Here is a 20752-nt window from a genome sequence, read left to right on the forward strand (position 1 = left end):
TACGCTGAGTTTTTCTTTGACTGGAAGACAGAAGAGATGAGGAGAGGGGGAGGATGTCTGGAATCCCTTCATTCTTGTAGACCACTCCAGGGAGCAATTCTCCATACATTATCAAAAGCTTAGATCAGCACCCGCACGTTTCAGACCCAAAGTGCAGGGGGAAGAACAGGAGAAGCGACTAAAACGCACTGAGCCCATCTGTTTCAGGCACTGTTAGACACTTCCCTGACCTTGTATCATAAAACTTGCTTGGTGGCCCCGTGGTGGAGCAGGGAGTCGAACCCAGACATGGACCCCCAAGTCCACATTTCATACAAATCATGCCATGAGTTATCAACCAAAAGTCCACCATACAGAAACCAACTCAAGTCCTTTGAGGGCAAGAATCACACACATCTTCTTCTTCTTCACACACATCTGCTTCTTACCTCCTACAGCACTTGGTGGACACGTTCCAGATTTGACTCGGAATCCTCACACCCAGACAGGCAGGAACCTGGCAGTGCTGACTCTCAGCTCCTATCCTGACTGCACACCTACAGACCCCTGCAAAGGCAACTTCTTTGTTCCCCCAAACCTGAACATAAGCCCTTGGAGAGAGAGTCCTTCTTTTTGATATCAGATATAAAGTGAAAACGACTAGCTTCCCACCACCACCCCTGCCTCATCCAACCATCATACACCAAAGGGATAGAGCTTCTGGATAGAGTTCACTCAAAAAGTCTTCTCCCACATGGAACCAAAGCTGTGGGCAGTAGATACAAATGGTATCTAAGACAAACAGACTGAGGGCAGGTGGGGGGCACAGGAGGGGGAACTGGTTCGGACCTCAACCACCATTCAGATTTCTGCTTTTATGAAATAATGTACTCCGAATTCCAAACGCCTTACCAAGTTTTGGAGCACAACCCATTCACGAGTTGAGGGCCGTATATACAATGCCAGGCAAATAGTACTGAGCAAGTGTAGACACTCTTGATGAAAGGCCTCAATCTCACTTAAGGCAAATATTCTTCCCATGCAAAGCCCCAAATATGGCACTCTCCCCCTCCTCTGCTCTCAGCACTCTTTGCCTCTCCTCTTCTTTTGGCCAAAATTCTGGAGCGCCTCATTACACAGCATAAATGCTCTATCTCTATCCTTTGGAATGTCATGTGTTTTATTTTATCGCATAACAAAATCACAAGTTTCGTTCACGTTGCATGGAACTTGCCCTAAATAGATCAACAGAAACAATGGAGATGATTTTGGCCAAGTAACAAATGTGAAAACCTGCAGAGACACATCGAGACCTAACTTAGATGGCACTTCTCATTCAAGCCTCTTCACCCTTCTTCCTTACCACAGGAATGATACGTATATAATATATTCTCTTTCATTTCATGAGAATGGTAAGGAGGAGCAGGAGACCCAAAATAATTCACAACTCAGCAGAGGTTAAGGACTTACCCAAACCATGTTTAAGTGTACATGCAGGTACACTCTCAAACTTTCACTCATGCAATTGCTCTTAGACTTGGTTGATAATGAGTTGGTTTACTCATTCCAGCTAGGACTGCTTTGGTCATCTAAAAATATTTTATCAATCCCTTTTTAAAGTTCCTAGACTAGAGTGAGGCAGTATTAGTGCCTAAGATTAGTGTGCTCACACCTGCCCTTCCCTGAGTGGAGACTCCCTAGTCTCTACATCCCAGACACCTCCCTTCCCGCACAACCCAGCCTCCCCATCTTCACGGGAACCAAACTACTCACATGCTACCCAGGGTCAAGCCCATGTGGGAGATGGACTTGTATGAAACATCTTTTCCATGGGCCTCCCTCTGGCAATGAAGGTAGAGAAGCAAAATTTATAAACAGGGCTCAAGTCTGGACTCACAAGGGGCTTATCATCTATTTGCAGAAAGACACAAATGGTGAGTAAGCAAGGTCTTCTGAAATGACTGTCAGCAGAGGGAAATGATCACTGACCAGAGAACACAGCAATGGCTCCATGCCTACTCCATGCCAGTACACGAATGACTCACAGGTGCATGAGCCCTCCGTAAGGGAGATGTGGGGAGGTCTCACGGAAGAGCAGACTTGAGCCAAACCCTGAAGCAGACAATGGTTAGGGAGAAGCCAAGCAGACAATGGTTAGGGAGAAGCCATGAAGAGCATGGCAACGTCTGCCCCAGCTGAAACTCGCCATGATACACACCAAAGCCAGATTGCCTAGAACCAAAAATGCACACAAATGTAAAACACACCCAACTCTCAAACTACTGAGAAAGTATTTTAGTTTCACTTTGATCAAGCCAAAAGTGCTTCTGAGTCCAAAGCAACTCAGCAGTATCATGGTAGACATCAGTCACTTGCCATGATAGCAGGAAACTCTTGCTGGGCTATCAGTTTGCTCAGATTCTGGATGAGGGAAAGCCTACTTTAGTTGAAAAGAATGATTTAGATGAATTTAAATTCATTCAACATAATCGTGTTACATCGGTGTTTCTCAAAGTACTTATGAATAATTCACTTTGGTAACAGCAAAAGCCAGACCAGAATAAGTCACTTCAAAGATACAAGACTTAACATAAATCCTACTGATTTTCCTAGTCTCAACGCCTTCTCTAACCACTTTTATTTCTTTCTACCCTATCACCGAGATGCTTCGCCAGCCTCCTATCTTACTTACATCTGCTACCAGCTCATCAGAGCCTGTGAATCACAGCCACCTCCTGGGACCCCACAGCCCACCTACCACTCTCCAATCCTGTCCCTAAGGGTAGAGCCCATCCAAAGAGCAGGTCAAATGCTTTATGCCTTTACAAGTCTAGAATGTCTGTTTCCATTTCTCTAGCAGTACTGACTGAAAACCAGAGCCGATGGGTCCATCTTAGGTTCCTAACACCCTACTCTGCAATAATGAATCTCAGAGCTGGAAGGAAATTCAGGCTCACTTGGTTCAAAAAGATGAGGAGACCAAGGAGCAGGGAGACTGAGTGCCTGGCTAAGGTGTGGTGGAGGAGGTCCGATCAGTGCTTTCCACAATACATGATGTGTACAAAATTTTCACGCAAGCTCCACTGCACTGATCAGCTGCACTGCCCCCTTCTCCTTCCTGCCATTTGATGAGCCAGTCACCCACCTCTCCAGGCTGCCTTCAGAGAGGAGAAGGCACCGACCAGAGGTTTGCATTTATTTTGCTACAGTGGAGGCACTGAAGACTGGAGTTACAGGAGGGTGAGGAGCTGCTGTAAGCAGAGTCCACGCTTCACGCTTTTTTTGAAAATGCATGACGTACACCAGCCTTGTTTACACACACAGAATCTGAATGAGCTCATACTAAACGATTCACAAAAACCACTCACCTTTTATTGATTAGCTGAAGTGGGGTCTGAACACCATCCCAATTACCATTTCCCTCTAATGACCACTTAAATGCCTTCTCCATCGGCTCTTCATCCACACTCTGAGGCTTTCCATGAATGCCGTGCCCGGCAAGACAGAGCTGCAGTTACCCAAACGAACAGTATAGACCTTCCCGCAAGATCAAAGCAAGTTGAGGGTCTGAAGCCCCCAACCTTGCAGTGTCACTGCATTTCCGGGGGTCTTCCTGGGCATAGTAATTGGGCAGAAGGAAGCAAGGCCCTGACAGTTATCCCTATGGGCCCATCAGTAAATCTAAAATCAAATTCGTCCCGCAAAACAACTTTCTCTTGAAATGGTGGTCTGTTAGGTCGGCTTCTCCTGTTTTACCAATTATCCATCATATAAAATTTGCTTTAATTAAGCACCCCTAGACATTCACCCTCCTAATCGCCATCTCTGGCATCCCGTGACTTTTCCACGGAAAGTCCCCCCCCCCACAACAAACAAATATTTGTTGAGATGAAGAAGCATTCTTCTGAGAAAAATGACGCGTTCTCAGAATTCCATTCGTAAACGACGACGATGTCAAGATCCTTCAAGCCCTGACTGCCTATGAGCCTAAAAAAGATGGCCAGGGATAAGGTGGCAGGTGGCGAAGAAGAAGCAGGAAACCCAATGATCTCAGAAGATGACACCATGCCACCTGGACCATGCTGCCTCGCTGGTGTCCCCTAGACCGTGCACGAAATTATAAAGAGCAGGTAAAGAATATGCCCTTCTGCATCCAGGCTTCCCTGTCTTTCCTCGTGGGTGGGAGACAGGACAAGGTACATTTTCCACAACCTTGCTTAAAATCTGTTCCAAAGCTTCTTTGACACAGTTATTCAAAACCCTTTAAAGGAAGTACCTATGGATTACAAAATAATCCAATCATTTCAAGTTCACTGAAGAAGACAACAAAAACTATACCCCTACATCTTACTTGAGGAAAGACTAGGAACCTATCAATATCATCTACTTGGCAAAGCATAAAGGGACCATTCAGAGGTCAAGAAATCAGAATGGAAATGTCCTAGTAGGTTACAACTCCAGGAACAAGGCTAGTCCCTTCTGACCTAGGGATCTAGCTAGTTTCCATTTGTTTGCATATGACTACTAGTACCTTCTGTGGGGGTCGGGGGTGGGGAGGGGGACTCCTAACTCGAACACCATGGCTCCCCAGGAATGTTTCTAATAATACCAACCTTCATCTTGCCTTTTTTCTTGTATCGTAGGCTATTTGCTTCCCCATCTTTCTTTATTATTTTCCCACCTCTTTTTACTACTATGTCCAACTCCCTGGTCTCAGGCAGCTGCTAAAAACCATCCAAGCACTTTGCATCTATCCGGAAATCCAGAATGGCAGCCCTGGTTCATAGATCCGCTGCCAAGGGCAGATGTACGCATATCGCAGCTGGGCCGTCCTCCCCAGGGGCCCCTGGGCACAGTGGGCTCGGGCCCAGGGCCTGCATGGGCTCCGGCAGCTACAACCTCGTAAACTCCATCCGAGTCCCTTCATCAGAACTTGCAAACACAAATTAGAGGCAGCTACATGCTGGGTCAGTCCGCACAGCCTTTTGTACACAAGGCTACGAGTGAGGATCAGGCAACACCGAGTCTCCAAACACGTTGCCTCTGTTCCCATCCCACGTGGATTCCGTGAAAAATGGCACGAAGAAACGAGAGACGACCGGGCGGTTGTTTGTGACCAAGGCCAAGATACAAAAAGCGACTTCTGTCCAATAATGAGATGAAACAGAAACCGGGCTTCCGGGAGAAGGCCTGACATTCCTGCACAGCATTTTCCCACCCACCTGATCCCCTCGAACGGAAGGAAGATCTAAGGGAGGACAGAGAGAGCCACTGTTTGTTTCCTGCACTGGGGGCGAGAGGAGGGAAAGGAAACAAAACAAAACAGCCTAAACAGGAGAAGAGGCCGGGTGGGAGCACAGAGTGATATGCATGAGCAAGTACACACACACACACACACACACACACACACACACACACACACACACACATACTGCGAGCCTTTCCCAAAGAAGAGAAATAAACAGACATGCTTCAGCCTGGAGCAGACGGTTGGCTACCTTTACTATGTGAGACTGGCATTTGTCACAAATAAAAATGTACATCCTTGTTATCTTCCCCCAAATCGTGCCCACTCTATAACCACTTTACTGCTCTCTGCAAAAAACGCATTAAAAAGAAAAAGATAACATTTAATGTTAGTATCAAACAAGAATCTTGTTGATATTTCTTAAATTCTTCCCCACACCACGCTTGCAAGCAGAATAAATTCATAGGGTTTGATAACCAAATAAATAGAGTTTACATGTAACTACAGAGGCCCCACTGGCATCCTGATACAGTCATATGTACCTCACTGAATGTTCTTTAAAGATACGGCTTATCTGGACAGACACAAGAATTTGAACAATTTGGATTAAATTAGCAAGATCCACTCCTACACTATGCCATGCTATTTATGATAATTGAATTTTTGCAATTTAGAAAAAGCCATAGAGAAAGACCATTTAAGATATGGCAGTAAACATACACATTCAATGCAGTTTAATGCTCACAATTCTAGATGGTCTCAGAATGCAGCTCTTAGACAGTTTAATTTTAGAAAGACTAGCAATTGGCTATCATTTCCCAAAAACCTACTATGTGCTCGGCAGTCTGTCTGGTGCTTTGTAAGTTCTGTCCCTGCCCCGTCCTGTTTCACAAATGGAAGATGGGGAAGGCAGCCTCATTCCAGGACCTGGAAACACACGAGGCTAATGAGCGGAACCCTCTCAATTCATCGACTCTTCTTAAACCTTTGCCGTATGATGCCACCTGTCCATACTGGAATGTAATATGTATGTGTGTGTGTATGTATGTATCTCCCATTTTGTAGAAAACTACATATTCTTGCAAATATCAACGTTAACATGCCATGATGGTCCACTGGGGAAAATCACACCTTTCAGGTGCAGAGCCACTGGACATGCTTGGAGACCAGCCGAACAGAGGATGCCAGGCGTGTGATGGCAGGTGCTGTCTCCACGGAATCCACAATGACAACTGTCAAGGGTGGATACCCCCGGAATGTCAGGAGTGAGGCCCCAGCCAGTCCCATGACACTCAAAGGACTGTAGAACAGCGTCTAAGCTAACACGCAGGAGCACAGTCTTACCTGGATGGCCACTCTTCCTGTCTATGACCCGCCCTTTTCCACTGACCCCAGGAGCCTGCAGCACTCCCTGACCTGAGATGACAATCATCTCCACCAAGCTCCGAGAACTGCTCAGCTCTCATTCCTGCTCCTGCAGAGCAGTTCACACAGTGACAGGGAAGACTTTTCCAAAGACTGAGAAGATAGGCTGGATACAGAAGAGAACCCAGAATGCTCTAGATTTCAGATTTTGACCGGAGGTTCCTTCTTCCACACAAAAGATTACAACATGTCTTAAATCTAGATTCTCAAGTTATGCACAGTGATAAACAGACGCCTGCTCTGTTTAATATCCTGTGTGTCACAGACAGAAAGATCGCATCTCCTGCTACCAGAGTTCCGGGAACACTGTGGCTGTCTCTCGTTTGCTCCCAGTCAGGGGCGCAGTCCATCCCACGATGGTGCTCAGAGACCCCGATTCAGACAGCCTGAGTCCCGGAGTCACATCACACGCTAGAAGGAGGTATGGTTCCAATTCATGGCTTCCAGCTTCACCACGGGCCAAACCTAACTTTTGAACCACCTTATGCATTCAAGTTGAGCGATGCAGTCTAGCACAAGGTTAGCCCTGGGCCCACGTGATCCACGTCATTCCCACTCAAATCAAGAATGTCACACTGGCATACACACAAGAAAAGCAAGATAGAAATGTTAATGTAACAAAAGAGGCATTTTAGGACTAGAAGGAAAAGAGGACAACCTTTTTTTTTTTTTAACTTTTTTTTTTTAAAGCTTATTTATTTATTTTGAGAGAGAGAGAGAGAATGTGAGCAGGGGGAGGGCAGAGAGAGGGAGAATCCCAAGTAGGCTCTGTGCTGTCAGGGCAGAGCCTGATGCGGGACTCAGTCCCACAAACTGTGAGCAAGACCTGAGCCAAAATCAAGAGTCAGACGCTTAACCGACTGAGCCACCCAGGTGTCCCAGAAATCAGGACAATCTTACAAGTAGGCTCAACTGGTGAGTTCTGAAGGGATTTCAGATATTTCCAAACACCTAGAATTGCAAAAATCACCCTAGGAGAGTTATTCTGAAAGCCTTTTTACTCTCTGAGATCCTTATTAAAAAACAAACTCCTGAAGGGAACCCAGGAAAGTGACACCTTAATTAGGGGAAAATCAGCCAAGAACAAAGCCTTTCAAGGAGCCAGGCAGGAGAACTAAGAGATGGGGGTGGGCTCAGAGGTGTCCCAGAGAGCCATGGACACAAACTGCTTCACCGTATTGGTAACAAGGGTCGACAGTCAGGGAGAACAGAATGTGATCTCCATGCTTGACTATAAAAGGCATAGAAATGAGGCCCAGGGGCATGTGACCCCCTTCTAAATAAAGATCACCCCCACACTGGGAGCAGCTGACCAGAGCAGGGGCCTTCCGGGGGAAGAGAGACAAGCTCCTACCATCAACACCATGCCAGACCCGCTCCACTGGCTGCCTTCTCATCCAGGATCCACAGACCTGCCCCGGCTCCAGCTGGAAAATGCAGGCCCCTCTTCTCATCCACCTTGGGCAGTCTGGAGGGCCCAGGCATGCTAGAACCTGGCGGCCGACCACACAGTGTTTCGCAGAAAGAAATACCCCTCACGGAAGCTTAAAACTTGGAGGAGGAGGAGGAGGAGGAGGAGGAGGAGGAGGAGGAGGAAGAGGAAGAGGAGGAGGGAGAGGAGGGGAGGACGGAGAGGAGGGGGAGGAGGGGAGAATTAAGATGAAGTAGGCACATTGCAGGGCAGAGAAACCGTGTCCCTTACCTCACCCCACTCCAGCAGGTGATTTACAAACACTTAAGCAAGCCCCTCACTTTCACCCGGCAGGCCAATCTCTAAGAAAATGAGGAAGGGGAACAATTTCACTCCACACACCAATGCCGCCCTGTGAGAAGTATCTGATAAACAGGAACATGAGAACCTATTTTTTTTGGGGGGGGGGGATGTAGAATTGTCTTTTTTTATACTACCTGCCTTCATTTTGAGTCCCTGATCTCATCAGCAAGATGGCTGTAAAATGTTTTCCTTTTGTCAATAAAGGGAGCCGTTTACTGCCTTCTCGCACAAAGGCTCCAATCTGCTATTTTCCTGCTTTCTCATTTGGAAGGCAGTGGGGAAACGCAACAGACCCCGGGACCACTGTTTCCAGTCAGCACCCTTCTAATTGAAAGAAGGCTGTGCCACCAGCAAAGCTGGCCAGGCTCGCCACCTTCATGAATTTCCTGGCAAAGACCAGGCCTTCTTGCAGGCAATACAGGGATGTGAGTAGACCACAAGCTGTTCATCCTGATGGGTTAAAGAGGACTTGGAGACACTGAGTTTAGTAGTAAGTTTTAGATTTTTGTTTTGTTTTTTGGGTTTGGTTTTTTTTTTGTTGTTGTTGTTTTTTTTTTGGTTGGAGGACCATCCATATCTGAAAACAAGTACCAGAGGGGTGCTTGGGTGGCTCGGTTGGTTAAGTGCCAGACTCTTGATATTGGCTCAGGTCGTGATCTCACAGTTCATGAGTTCAAGCCCTGCATCGGGCACCATGTGCTGGTGCGGAGCCTGCTTGGGATTCTCTCTCTCTCTGCCCTTTCCCTGCTCACTCTCTACCTCTCTCTCTCTCTCTCAAAATAAATAAATAAACATTTAAAAAAACTGAAATCAAGTACCAGAAAGCCCCAGTGGCAAGCAAATGCCAGATGCCACTGAGGCAATTCAATCGGGCATGAAAAGAACCACAGGTGCTTCCAGAGTATCCACCCTCACCCGCCCCCATCCCTAGACACGGTTGGCTTTCAGCAAATAACTGTACAAAGTAAGGGATGGTGCCAAGTGCCACAGGCCAAGTTCAACTTTTAAGATGGTTTCTGCACTTCTCCATCACCTTGGGCCTTGAATCCTTCTGACAAGGGCAAGACAGAGAAGAGCTCCTACCATCCACGGCTGATCCTCCCTGCCAGTGACGAGCCGGACACAGGGTTGGTGATGGAGCTCCTGGGTAGCAAGGACCGTGAAAGCGACACAGGAGACATCCACATTTCATAATCCTCGAGTCTTTTGGCTTGCTGAGGACTGTTATTACACACTGCTCTCTGCAGAGGGGCGGGGGGTGGGGGAAACAGATCTTCCTGACAATAAATCTTTCACAAAGCAGGTGTGTGCTCACCCCTGGGGTGACACCCGTGCTCTCCGAGATGTGGAGGACGCGCCCAGAATTGACTCAGCAGTGCAGAAAGTGCCACTGCCAGGTTTCTCTGCTACGGGAAAGGCCCACCAGAGTCTGCAAAGTCCCAGAGTCCTATGCCAAGGGGCAAGAAGTCTGCCAGTGAGGGCGGCCACCTGGCCAGCACATGCAAGCACCATCACGGGCCAGGGACATGGCAGGCAGAAGGCAGGCAGGCAGCTTGTCGGGGGCATGCATAGCCCAATTTCATGAGATTCCACAAGCTCCCACTACAGGATTTCAGGTAGAGGAGCCTGTCGGTCAGAGCATGTGTTAGGGAGTTCACTGGGCCGAGGCAGGGGTGCAGGAAGGCTGGAGAGAGGCCAGGTCGCTGAAAAGGGCAGAGGGGACAGCGGAGGGTGGTAGATCTGAGAAACCCTGGGATGGAAAGGGCTTGTCTTGCAATTGGAGGAGGAAGCATCCAAACACCCAAGTTCCCGACATGGGAGCGTGGAGCACCAGAACGCTGTCCACGAAGAGACAGAATAGAAGAAAAAGACTCAGTAGAAGGGAGGAGACAGAGAAGACTAGAAGACACTGAAATGCCTGTGGTTGTCTAGACAGGAATGGATATGTGGGTCTAAGAGCTTATAAAGAGGTCTAAGCTGAAGATGATATTTACGGACCAGCTGTAGACAAAAGGATGGTGAAGCAGCAGGTGGAGCATTCTGGGGAACAAGGGCAGTGAAAAGAGGCCTAGGATGGAAGTCTGGAGACCGCCAGGTACTAAAGACTAAACCAAGGAAAAGGAGCCGGAAAAGGAATGGTTGTAGACATAGGAAGAGAAGCAGTATCTTCCTAGGAGGCCGGGGGTTGGGGGGGTGGGGGGTGGTTGGGGGGGAGGGGTGGTCACCAGGGCTGAAGGTCAGGGCCACAAGTTACATTTTTACAGAAGGGAGAACACCGTACATGACTTTTTAAGGGTCAGTCACTCTTTAGCCGTAACTCAAGCCTGCATAAAACCACTTCTCCAAATCACAGGACAACAGAGAAATCCTAAAGTGGGTGGAGAACCCACGAAGTAGTCATTTCCTTGATGGGGCTGTCTACGAAGCTGCCTGCCACCCACCGCCCAGTTAGGATACCTAAGAAGGAGCCGAAGGAAGAGCACCAAGTAAAAAGTGCGTATGAGCACTCCAGGATTGAGGCCTTCTCCGCGGTGTCACAAATTTCACACGCATCCCTGATTTGACGTAGCTCTCCAGACGCTCTCCCTGCTTCTGTGGGCAGCCCTGTGGAGAATAACTGAATGGGGTTCTTCCACACTTCACTGTTTTAAATGGGCATCTTAATGCTTACGTTGACTTCAAGGTAGACATTGTGTCCAGGCTCAACACCCTTCACCAGGCTCCTTGAATGACTCATAAGCATCCTCCTGGAGAGGGATATCACAGCACTGCAGTGCTCAGCCAGAGAGACGATGGGGGACAGAGAACGTATGGCCTTAGAAGGAGTGCTCTAAAACAGCACTCTCCAACAGAAACAGAATGAGAACCACACCTGTCACTTCAAATGCTATAGTAGCCACATGACAAAGTAAAAAGAAACAGGTGTAATTAAGTTAATAACATATTTTATGGACTCCAGTCTGTCCAAAATATTATCATTTCAACAACAAAATATTAATAAGGAGATACCTTACTTTTTCTCCTGACCCTGCTACATCTTTGAAATCCAATGTATTTTACGCTTTGAGTGAGTCTCAGTTCGGACCAGGCCACAGTTCAAGCCTGAATGAAGCCACATGTGGCTAGTGGCTACCACATCAGACAGCACAGGTCTGAAGGGAATCTATGTAAAGAGAGAGCTCTGATTCAATTAGAAAAACCTCTTAAGAAGCCTGCCCATGCATGCTGGAGTTTTCCTGAAACTCCCAGATGAAGAGAAGACAATTTCCTTGAATGCTGGTAGTAATTTTTCAATAAATACTCCCTTGTAAAATCTCAGAAAAACGTCAGCAGGACTGAGAACTGGCGGGGGAGAAGCCTGCAGGGTGCGGCCTTGGGGAAGCAGGTGTCCAGCCAACAGGCCTGTCAACATCAGCCATACCAGCACCAAGGCCCAATTTCTAACCCCCATTCTTTTTTCTGGTGCTTTTCCTTTTTTTTTTTTTTTTTTTTTTAAATAGTCCAAGTGCCCTATGAGAAAGACAGGATCTATCCCAGATGAAGAAACTGAGGGCCAGGCAATTTAAATTACTTGCTCATTCCCGGTCCCAGCTACCAGACCTGGACCCAGAAACCAAGCCTCGCCTCTGCTCCAGGCTTCTTCAACAACCAGCTGGTCAGAAACAGCCAAAAATCCACAGTGAGGCCAAAGTAAATATCGACTGAATCACTGAACAAGTGCCCACCTAATGACTTTTTAAATAACACCTCCCTTTTGTGCAGAGCTTATGAGTTTTCAAAGCAGTTTCGCACACATTTGGTCACCACTGAGGAATAATATGGGACTGCCCTAAGGAACATTCTAAAGGTGCCCAACCATGGCCCAGAAGGCTCGTCCAAGGTCACCCAGGCCATTTACACCGCATCCAACATCTTCCCACTACACACGATGCCTCCCTTGCTGACGCCTTTTTCTTTTAAAATAAAATTTTAAAATGTCAAGACTACTTAAAAAGGTATTTTTGTTGTTTTCCCAAAACCAGTGGGTAACCTAATGATAGGGTACCATTTTAATCAATCACAAATGTGACTTTAGCACAGGACCTTCTTCCAACCCTAGCCAACAGGGACTCTTCAGCGGCCTGATGGCGTTCTTGGCCATCCAAGGTCCTAGCTGAAGCCAGTGGGACCCCTTCCCTCATTATTCAAATGTTCATGTACACACTGATGGAATGATAGCAAAAAAGTGTGAGCTGGGTCAAAGAAACCATCCTTTTCCTGCTTCAACCCTGGAAGGGAAACAGAAACAACAGCTACCTGTGGGGTCTGGCCTTTATTTTGTTTATTTTATACACTTCATGGTTTAGGCGAGCCTACCAATTTGGGATTTCTTGGCTTTTCATGACTAGCTAGAATACATGAGCTCTTTGGGTCTTTAACTGGGCCAACCATTAAATAATAGCTATTTATAGCTACCACGCTGACTTCCAACCAGTGAGAGGAATCTTCCTGGCCAATATACCTAAACATTGTGAAAAGCAACACAGCAAAGGCCCAGAGTCACCTTCTAATACCAAACAACTTGGGTCTCAAGGTATTGATCACAATAATTCAAGAGTCTGGTTATACTCAGGCGTAAAACGGGCAGACTGCTGATGAACAAGAAGGTTCAGAATACCACCACCTGGACCAGAAGAGCAGTGGGCATATTTCAAAATTCTTCCACTGAGTGATTTCATAAGACCTGTAACTCTTCAGGGGACAAAAAAAAAAAAAAAAAGATAGAAAAAAGGAAATGGACGCACTGGGGTGTACAACTGTACTCACTACACAGCCACCTTCAAGTACAGCCTGAATGCGGGATTCCTGAAACCTGGTCCAGGGCTCTCGCACCATGGCCAGGTGCTCCATCACAAACCAGCAACACATAAGCATCATAACATCACTGGGGACCAAGGAGGGAGTGGAAGTCACCATTTTCACAGGATGTGAATTGCATTAGCTCTTTACTTTTCCTTTATTCAACCATATTCCAAGTATATTCATGCTAAGGAAGTCCCGCCATGCCAAAAGATCTCTTTTCGTGCAAAGGATGAACGAGTTGATCCCTAAGCAGTCCCTGACTGCCGGGGCATAGGCCCTTCCAAACACAGCGGATCACCTTTCTCATCAGAAATCCAAAGCTGAAGGTCGGTGAGCAAGCTTCTAGCCCAGAAGGGTGGTGGATTATTTCTAGTACATGATTTGAAAGGTCTTGATGGCAGCCATGCCACAGTCCCGCATCCCATGAGTTCCCAGATGCAAAAGGAAGCCAACCAAGACCCCCACCGGCACACGGCAGGCAGACGTGTCCTCAGTGCCACGTCACCGCACCCTCCCAGCAGAACCCCCGGCAGAACCCGTGCGTTCCAAGAGGAGGAGGGCAAGGGAGAGAAGGAGGGGAAAGAGAAGTGGCACAGGGAAAGCCACATCAGCGCCATTCTTACTTTTCTGGCAGCGGTTGGTCGTCCAGCAGCGGTAGTTGTATTCATTGTTGATGGTCGTCTTCTCGCACAAGGGCTTCTCCTCCATCGTCCCCGGACACAGGTCCCCGCATTCCTTTGGGGGCTTGTTTCCCACGATGTAGTTATTAGACACCGCATCCAGGATTAGGGACCAGTCCACCGTGGAGAGGTAACAGAGGTCAGCGTTTTTCTCAATCCTGATGGCCCCCCGGGTAATGTTCCTCAGATTGTAAAGCCCAATATCCTTGAGATTGGTCATCTCAAAGATGACCAGGGCGTAGTTGTAGAAGAGTTTCCAGCCGCGGATGACCGTGAGGTTCGGGAAGAGGTCCCCGAGGCTCTCGAGGCCGGCCACGCGGAACAGCAGCAAGTACTCGGTGATGACCGTGAGCTTGGGGAAACGGTAGCTGCGGTAGTCCTCTGCCTTGGAGATGAGCAGGATGTGGAGGTAGCCCTCGATCACCGTGCAGTTCTCCAGGCGCTTCAGCTGCTGATAGTCGTTACGGATATCGATGCCCGGCCCGCAGACTGGAAGGGAGACAAGAGGGCAAGGGCGGGACACGTCTGAGTCAAAAGGAAATCATTTTCAGAACTACTTCCCAACCCACAATATGGTCAGTTTTCAGGAAACCTATCTTATTATTGTTATTATTAAAGAAATAAGACTCAGTTCTTCGCAGCAGACCAGCTTTAGGTATAGGGCCGCAGGCAGACTATCTGAGTCTCTAGTTGGTCAGCTGTCATTCATGAACCGTCTACTCTGGGCCGGACGTTGTGTAACACACACGGCGACCATGGGGGATGCCGTCCCCGTCCCATTTATGTGTAAACCACAGCTCTGAGCCCGGGGTCGTACACGAGAAGCACATGCGGGAATCAAGGCTGCAGGCTCCAGAGCTGCCAGCCGCTCACCCCCCACCCCTTCCACAGAGCACCAGTGCCCAAAGTCTGAACAAACAGCTCAGCAGCCACATAACAACTTCCTACCGCATCGAGCCTCAAGGACACCAAGCAGCAGTTGATATTGGAGAACAGTCACCCTGACCTAGAAAGTAGGGACACAAAGAAGCACATTCCCACATTTCTTGCTACCATCTGATGCGGGCCAGGTGGCCTTGTGTTCTTCCCTAATACTGCGTGAATGTAGATACAAAGGCTAATTTAACAGAAAGGTAAGAATGCACGGTTTCTATGAATAAAAGGGATATGCAATCCCAACTCTAATATTTTATGAATCAAGAATCAAGAAAGCAGGCTTCCCATAGGAAGGTTAGGCAACAGAATAGCCAAAAGACAGTAAAACTCATCCATGTCTCAACGTCCAAAGATAATCACTGTTAACAGTTCCTATGCCAGTGATCCTCTCTCTGTAAGGAATTTGATTAAGGTAAAGGAAATCAGGCAATAATATCACGTTTTCAAATACACTTCATTCACTTAATATGAACATTTCACCAAATCAATAAATGTCCTTCCACGTTATCACTTTAAGGAGATACTGATTCTAGGCTGTGAATATGCACCATGAGTTCTTTTATTTTTTAAAAAACCAATCCCGTATTGTTGGATATTTAGGTTATCTCCAATTTTTCTCATCATAAGGAACATTCCAGGGAACATTCTCGGCAGAGATCCAAGACTCTTTTCTTGAGATAAGTCCCTAGAAGTAGAATTGCTGGACCAAGGCATCTGCAGATTTGAAATGCTTTTGATAGAACAGCCTTGATATTGGAAACTTTTATTTTTAAAATTCTAAACACATACACACACACACACACACACACACACACCTTGGTTAGTACCCTTTCTTAGGCTTTAATAATCACAAACCTTCCATTAAAGCTTCTCAGATAGAGTCAAGTTTTCTGACTGGTGTAATTCATTAGTTTTTGGAGCACTCAACACATATGATGCTGTAGGAAGTGCAAAGACGTGGTACCTGCCCTCTGAAGAGGCTCACAGCGAATGCCAAGAGCTAAGACCCACGACAAACAACTGTCGTATGTGGCAGAAGCTGGTCAGTGGTGTGTAGAGTACAAGTCCACTCTAGATGTGAACCGAACTGGGCAGGACAGACAGCCTTGGAGCTACCCACAGAGAGGAGGCCCTTTCTGTGGCAGGGCTGAGGAAAGCCCTTGCATGCCCTGACTCCTAGAGGATGGGTAGGACTTAAAACTGGGTATTAACATTCCAGAGGCCAGAGAAAAGGGAAAGCATATACACTCAAGGGACAGCAACACTGATGGCCAGGGATGTAGAGAATAAACGAGTCTGGTAGAGTCCAAGCCACAAAAGGTCACACATGGGGATGGAAACTTTCGTCTCAGGAATGAGGCCCCTCTCAAGACTCTCGAGTGGGAGAGAAGCCCAAAGGAGACCTTTTTTTGGAGGATTAATCTGTGGTCAAGTGCAAGACAGAATCAAAGTGGAGCAGCTGAGGGAAAAGGGAAGACCAGTCCAGCGGGGGACAGAACCATAGACAGGAACTGGACAGAGAATGGCAGTCAGGGGGTGGGGTCCAGGGGACCCAAGAGCAGAGAAGCAGTCAAAGCTTGAGAACCTACAACCTGAAACCTCATTTGGTCCACTTCCCCTCTTTTGCTGATGAGCAAAGGAAGCCTCTACAACAAAGAAGAAAATGGGAGAAACCAGGGCCCTGAGAACATCCCATGCTGGAAAAAGGCTGTGAGGGAAGCTTTGTTTCATTCTGTCTCATCTCACGTGATGCGCTCAATAGTACTTCACACTCCGTAATATCATCACCCCTTTGCACAGGTGACGTATGTAAGATGCTGGCCCCTTCACAGCAAAGCTTGACGCGTGGTTTCTGGATAGTCCCAGCTCCTAGTATTCTCACCAACTGGTTACCCCCAAACTCCTCCAGCTAAACTTCTGTCCCAGTCATGGTACCAAACAACTCTTTGCAAAGCCCCTGATGACATTATCAAAGCCAATAACAATTCCCTGTCCTATTCTTACTTGATCCTTCCAGTTATCTGACATTGCCTCCTTCTTGAGGCCTGACTCCACACACCCGCTCACCACCCTCAGGTCCTACCTCACCTCTAAATGCTGGCCTCTGGCCTCAGCCTCCCCCCTCTCTGTCCTCTCACATGGACAGCTGGCTTCCTGTGCCACCCATACACTAGATGATTGTCAAATGCATGCCAGTGGCAGCTCCAGAGTCGCATGTCCATCTGCCTACTCAACATCTCCATTTAGGTGTCCGATAACACATTCCCTTCCTCCGACAAAATCTGCCTCCTGCACTCTCCTATCTGGGTCAGTGACACCCCGTTTTCTGAATTGCTCGTGTCCAAAATCAAGGGCTCATTCCTGATTCCTCTCTCTCCCTTTACACTGTACAGATCCCATCCTCTTGGGCATTATGCTAACTGCCATGTCAGACGGAGAGACAAACGTTTTGTGTTCTCACATATACACAGAATCTTAAAAAAAGTCAAATTCACAGAAACGGAGTTAGAATGGTCGGTGTCAGGGGCTGGGAGTTGGGGGAAGTGGGGAGGTGTTGGTCAAACGGTACAAAGTCCTCGCTCTAAGATAAAGAAGACCTGGGGAGCTAAGGCACAGCTCGGTGACTGGAACTGACAACACTGTATTCCTGGAAGTTGTTAGGGGAGTAGATCGTAAATGTTATCTAGACACACACACACACTGTACACACAAATTATACTTATGTAAGAGGATGTGGAGGTGTTAACTTTATCATGGTAATCATTCTGTAATACATACACGTATCCAATCAGTACACTGTGCCCTTAAACTGATGTGTATTAATGTCAATAATATCTCAAAAAAAAAGCTGAAAAAACAAAACAAACAAACAAAAAACAACAGTCCTCTTGGCTCCAGCTTCCAAGCCTGTGGGAAGCTGGGATGTTCTTCCCACCATTACACCCCACCTCTTCTGTACACTGTTTCTCAATGGCCCCATTCACTCCCCTCCCCCCACCCCCGCCCCACCCAGGGCATGTCTGCCCTCCTCTGGCCTTCTTCTCATCCCAGGGTCTCCCCCACTGATCTGTCCCACTAGTGTCAGCTCCAGGAGGACAGAAGATTATTTTCTATTTCACCCACCACGACACCCCCAGTGCCTGAAGCAGTCCTTGATGTATGGTGGGCACACCATTAATTCACATGTAGAATGAATGGATTTCACTACATCTGTCCGTCTCCACTGCTCTAGCCCTGGTCTGAGCCACTGTCATCTCCAGCCTCATCTACACCTTCCCCACCATCCCGTCTCTGTCCCTGTCTACTTCTATCTCAGCTGCCAGTATGTTCTTGCTTAGCACACTATAGCTGCCAAGCGCCTTCCTTCCTTATCCCCTGTCTGAAGTGTGTCCCCTGTCACATGGACAGCCCTCCACTCTCGTCCTGTCACCTCATCAGAGCTTTGCCCCAACACCCTAGCTTTGAGAATCCCCCCCCAACTCTCTCCCCCCACCTCATTTCCCTATTTCACTATTTTTACAGCACTTTTCATGTCTGAAAAGTGTCAGGCCCTGAAAGGATGTATTTAGCTGAGTGATCACTGTCTATTACCCTCATGGAAATGAGAGGCTCTGTACAGTTTTCTGCCTGTCTCCCATGCCTAACATCCAGCATAACGTACACGTCTGACATCCAGCAGCTTCGTAAAGATGTGCTGCCTGGCTGGGGGCCAAGGTGAGCCTAAGGTGGGATGGGGAGAACAAAGCATCTATCAGATAGGTGCCACTAGAATTCTCTCAAAATCAAGAAATGTCACCCAATGATAGTTTCAGGTCAGTGACTCAATACGCAAGTCTTCTTTGCTTTTGAACTATTCATTTTTTCCTAGGCCCGCCTAAAATTTTACATTCCTTCTATGCCATTATAAACTAAGCGTATTAGTTTACTCTGAAATGATAAACAGAAGTTTTTAGAGAGGAGTACTTGGATGCGGTCTGGTTTTGCATTCAGCATGTGTTTGATCTTATTATAAGGTGTTAGGCAGCAATTAGTTTGCTATCATTTCCTGCAGACCAGAAAGCTCGGGACCCAGTGAAAGAGCATGAAGCCTCATAACCAAAGTCTGCCAAAAGTTTATACTGCGATCAAAGACACTAGGAAAGAATCGGCTTTGCCGTGTAGACCACTAAGTTAATGAGCCATGATACAGAGCTGATATGGACAGATTCTTCAAATGAAAGAACTGTTTCCACACTGGACACTTTTCCCCCATTTATAGAAGAAAAGAAAAGGGGGAAAAAAACAAGGAAGAAACTAACCACTTATTCCTGAAGAGAAGACAAGCCCAAGCCACAAAGTGCGAGGCAGGACCCGGCTACTGGGTGTTTTGGATTCCAGGAGCGACACTGTTCGCCTTTGGGGTATTTTGTGATAGGAACAGAAAAAGGAAAACCCAGCTGGGCCAGGAATGATAACACAGTGTCCAGAAGGCACAAGCCACAAACAGGAAAAGAGAATGCAGCATACTTCATTGGGGCCGTGAAATAATACAAGCATTAAGGGAGTCAATATTCCACACAGCACACTAAGGAGAGACAGACACACCCTTGCTACTACTCACTGATGATTAAAAGGAAATTGCAAAACACCGTTTCTCCCTTTTCAAAGCAGCAGATATCAAAAAAACACACACAAAAAAAAAACAAAAAAAAACACAAAAAAACAACTCGACTTTACGAAAGGCATTGGAATGTGAGCTCTCAGGCTGGCCCCATAAAGAATAATCAAAGCTTATGGAAGTGAAAGCAAACAGGAAGCAGAGGGAAAGAACACTGTGGAAGGTAGGGGCAGCATGAACAGACCGCCAAGGCAGGAGCAGAGGGCACGAGGAGGGATGAGGAGGGGAGAGGCAGGGGTGGTCTGGTACCCCAGGCCAGGACCCTTTGGAGGGAGGCAGGCAAGCAGACAGGCAGGCGAGGACCTGGGGGGGTAGAAATCACTTCCCCCAAACTAAAATTTTAAATTAAGTCTTTTAGTTGAAAGAATACTGCTCCCCCAAAATTTCCTATGTATTTTTAAAACATCAAAGGGTAGAATTTCTGCTCTAGGGACCTAAGGGAACAACATAAACAAACGATACATATTCGGGAAACAAATCCCTAAGAACTGCTAATATAAGAAGGGTTAATAAAAAGCATCTGCCTGAGAACCCCCCCCCCCAAAAAAAGCTATGAATCTAAGTATGTGAAAGAGAGGAGGAAATCAATGACCGCTTTGGCATGCTCTATGCGAAACACAATCTTGTGTCCTAGAAAAAGAAAAATGGGATGACTTAGGTCTGAGTCCCAAGTTCCATTTACCGGCTCCTACCCTCAAGGGGGCACATACCCTTCCTCAGCCTCATTTGCTTCACCTGCAAAATGGGCTGTTCATACCTACCCGAAGGAAGAGGTCATAAAGATCAGATAGGGCTTTCATGTTCCTGTGGCTGGCAAGGGGCTTTAGGCCATGTTACTACACAAATAAACATGAATAAAAAAACATACACACGCCCCCGTTTTGTTGCCCCAATCTAAATATGAACAACAAAGGGGAAAATGAACAAATCTGTTGATTAGCCTTCTGACACCAATTCCATTAAAGATGATCAGAGGTAGTTACCTAATTAAAATGTTTTCAACTCTGATCAACTCTTCTTTAAAAATATGGGGCAGTCTTAGCTTGCAGGATTGGAAATAAAAGACATTGGGAAGCATAATTAGCCTCATTTTACTACAGGTCCACAGGCAGATAATGAGTAAAATGGTCGTCAACCAGCTGTCATGTCTGGTTCTGGTGGTAAAAGCCCAACATAACAACCCCCCCCCTTTTTTTTTCTTTTCAGACAGT

At 47.0% G+C, this 20752-nt stretch overlaps 1 protein-coding gene across 1 annotated transcript in view; it reads right to left on the reverse strand.

Moving 5' to 3' along the window:
- Window positions 1-20752, reverse strand: part of IGF1R (insulin like growth factor 1 receptor) — a 299971-nt gene that overhangs the window by 232318 nt on the left and 46901 nt on the right. The window contains exon 2 of the mRNA XM_042988145.1: window positions 13892-14437. Coding sequence (XP_042844079.1) covers window positions 13892-14437 — 546 coding nt within the window. The remainder of the gene's footprint in view (window positions 1-13891; window positions 14438-20752) is intronic.

This window comes from Panthera tigris, chromosome B3 (assembly GCF_018350195.1).
Source record: "Panthera tigris isolate Pti1 chromosome B3, P.tigris_Pti1_mat1.1, whole genome shotgun sequence".
Taxonomy (NCBI): domain Eukaryota; kingdom Metazoa; phylum Chordata; class Mammalia; order Carnivora; family Felidae; genus Panthera; species Panthera tigris.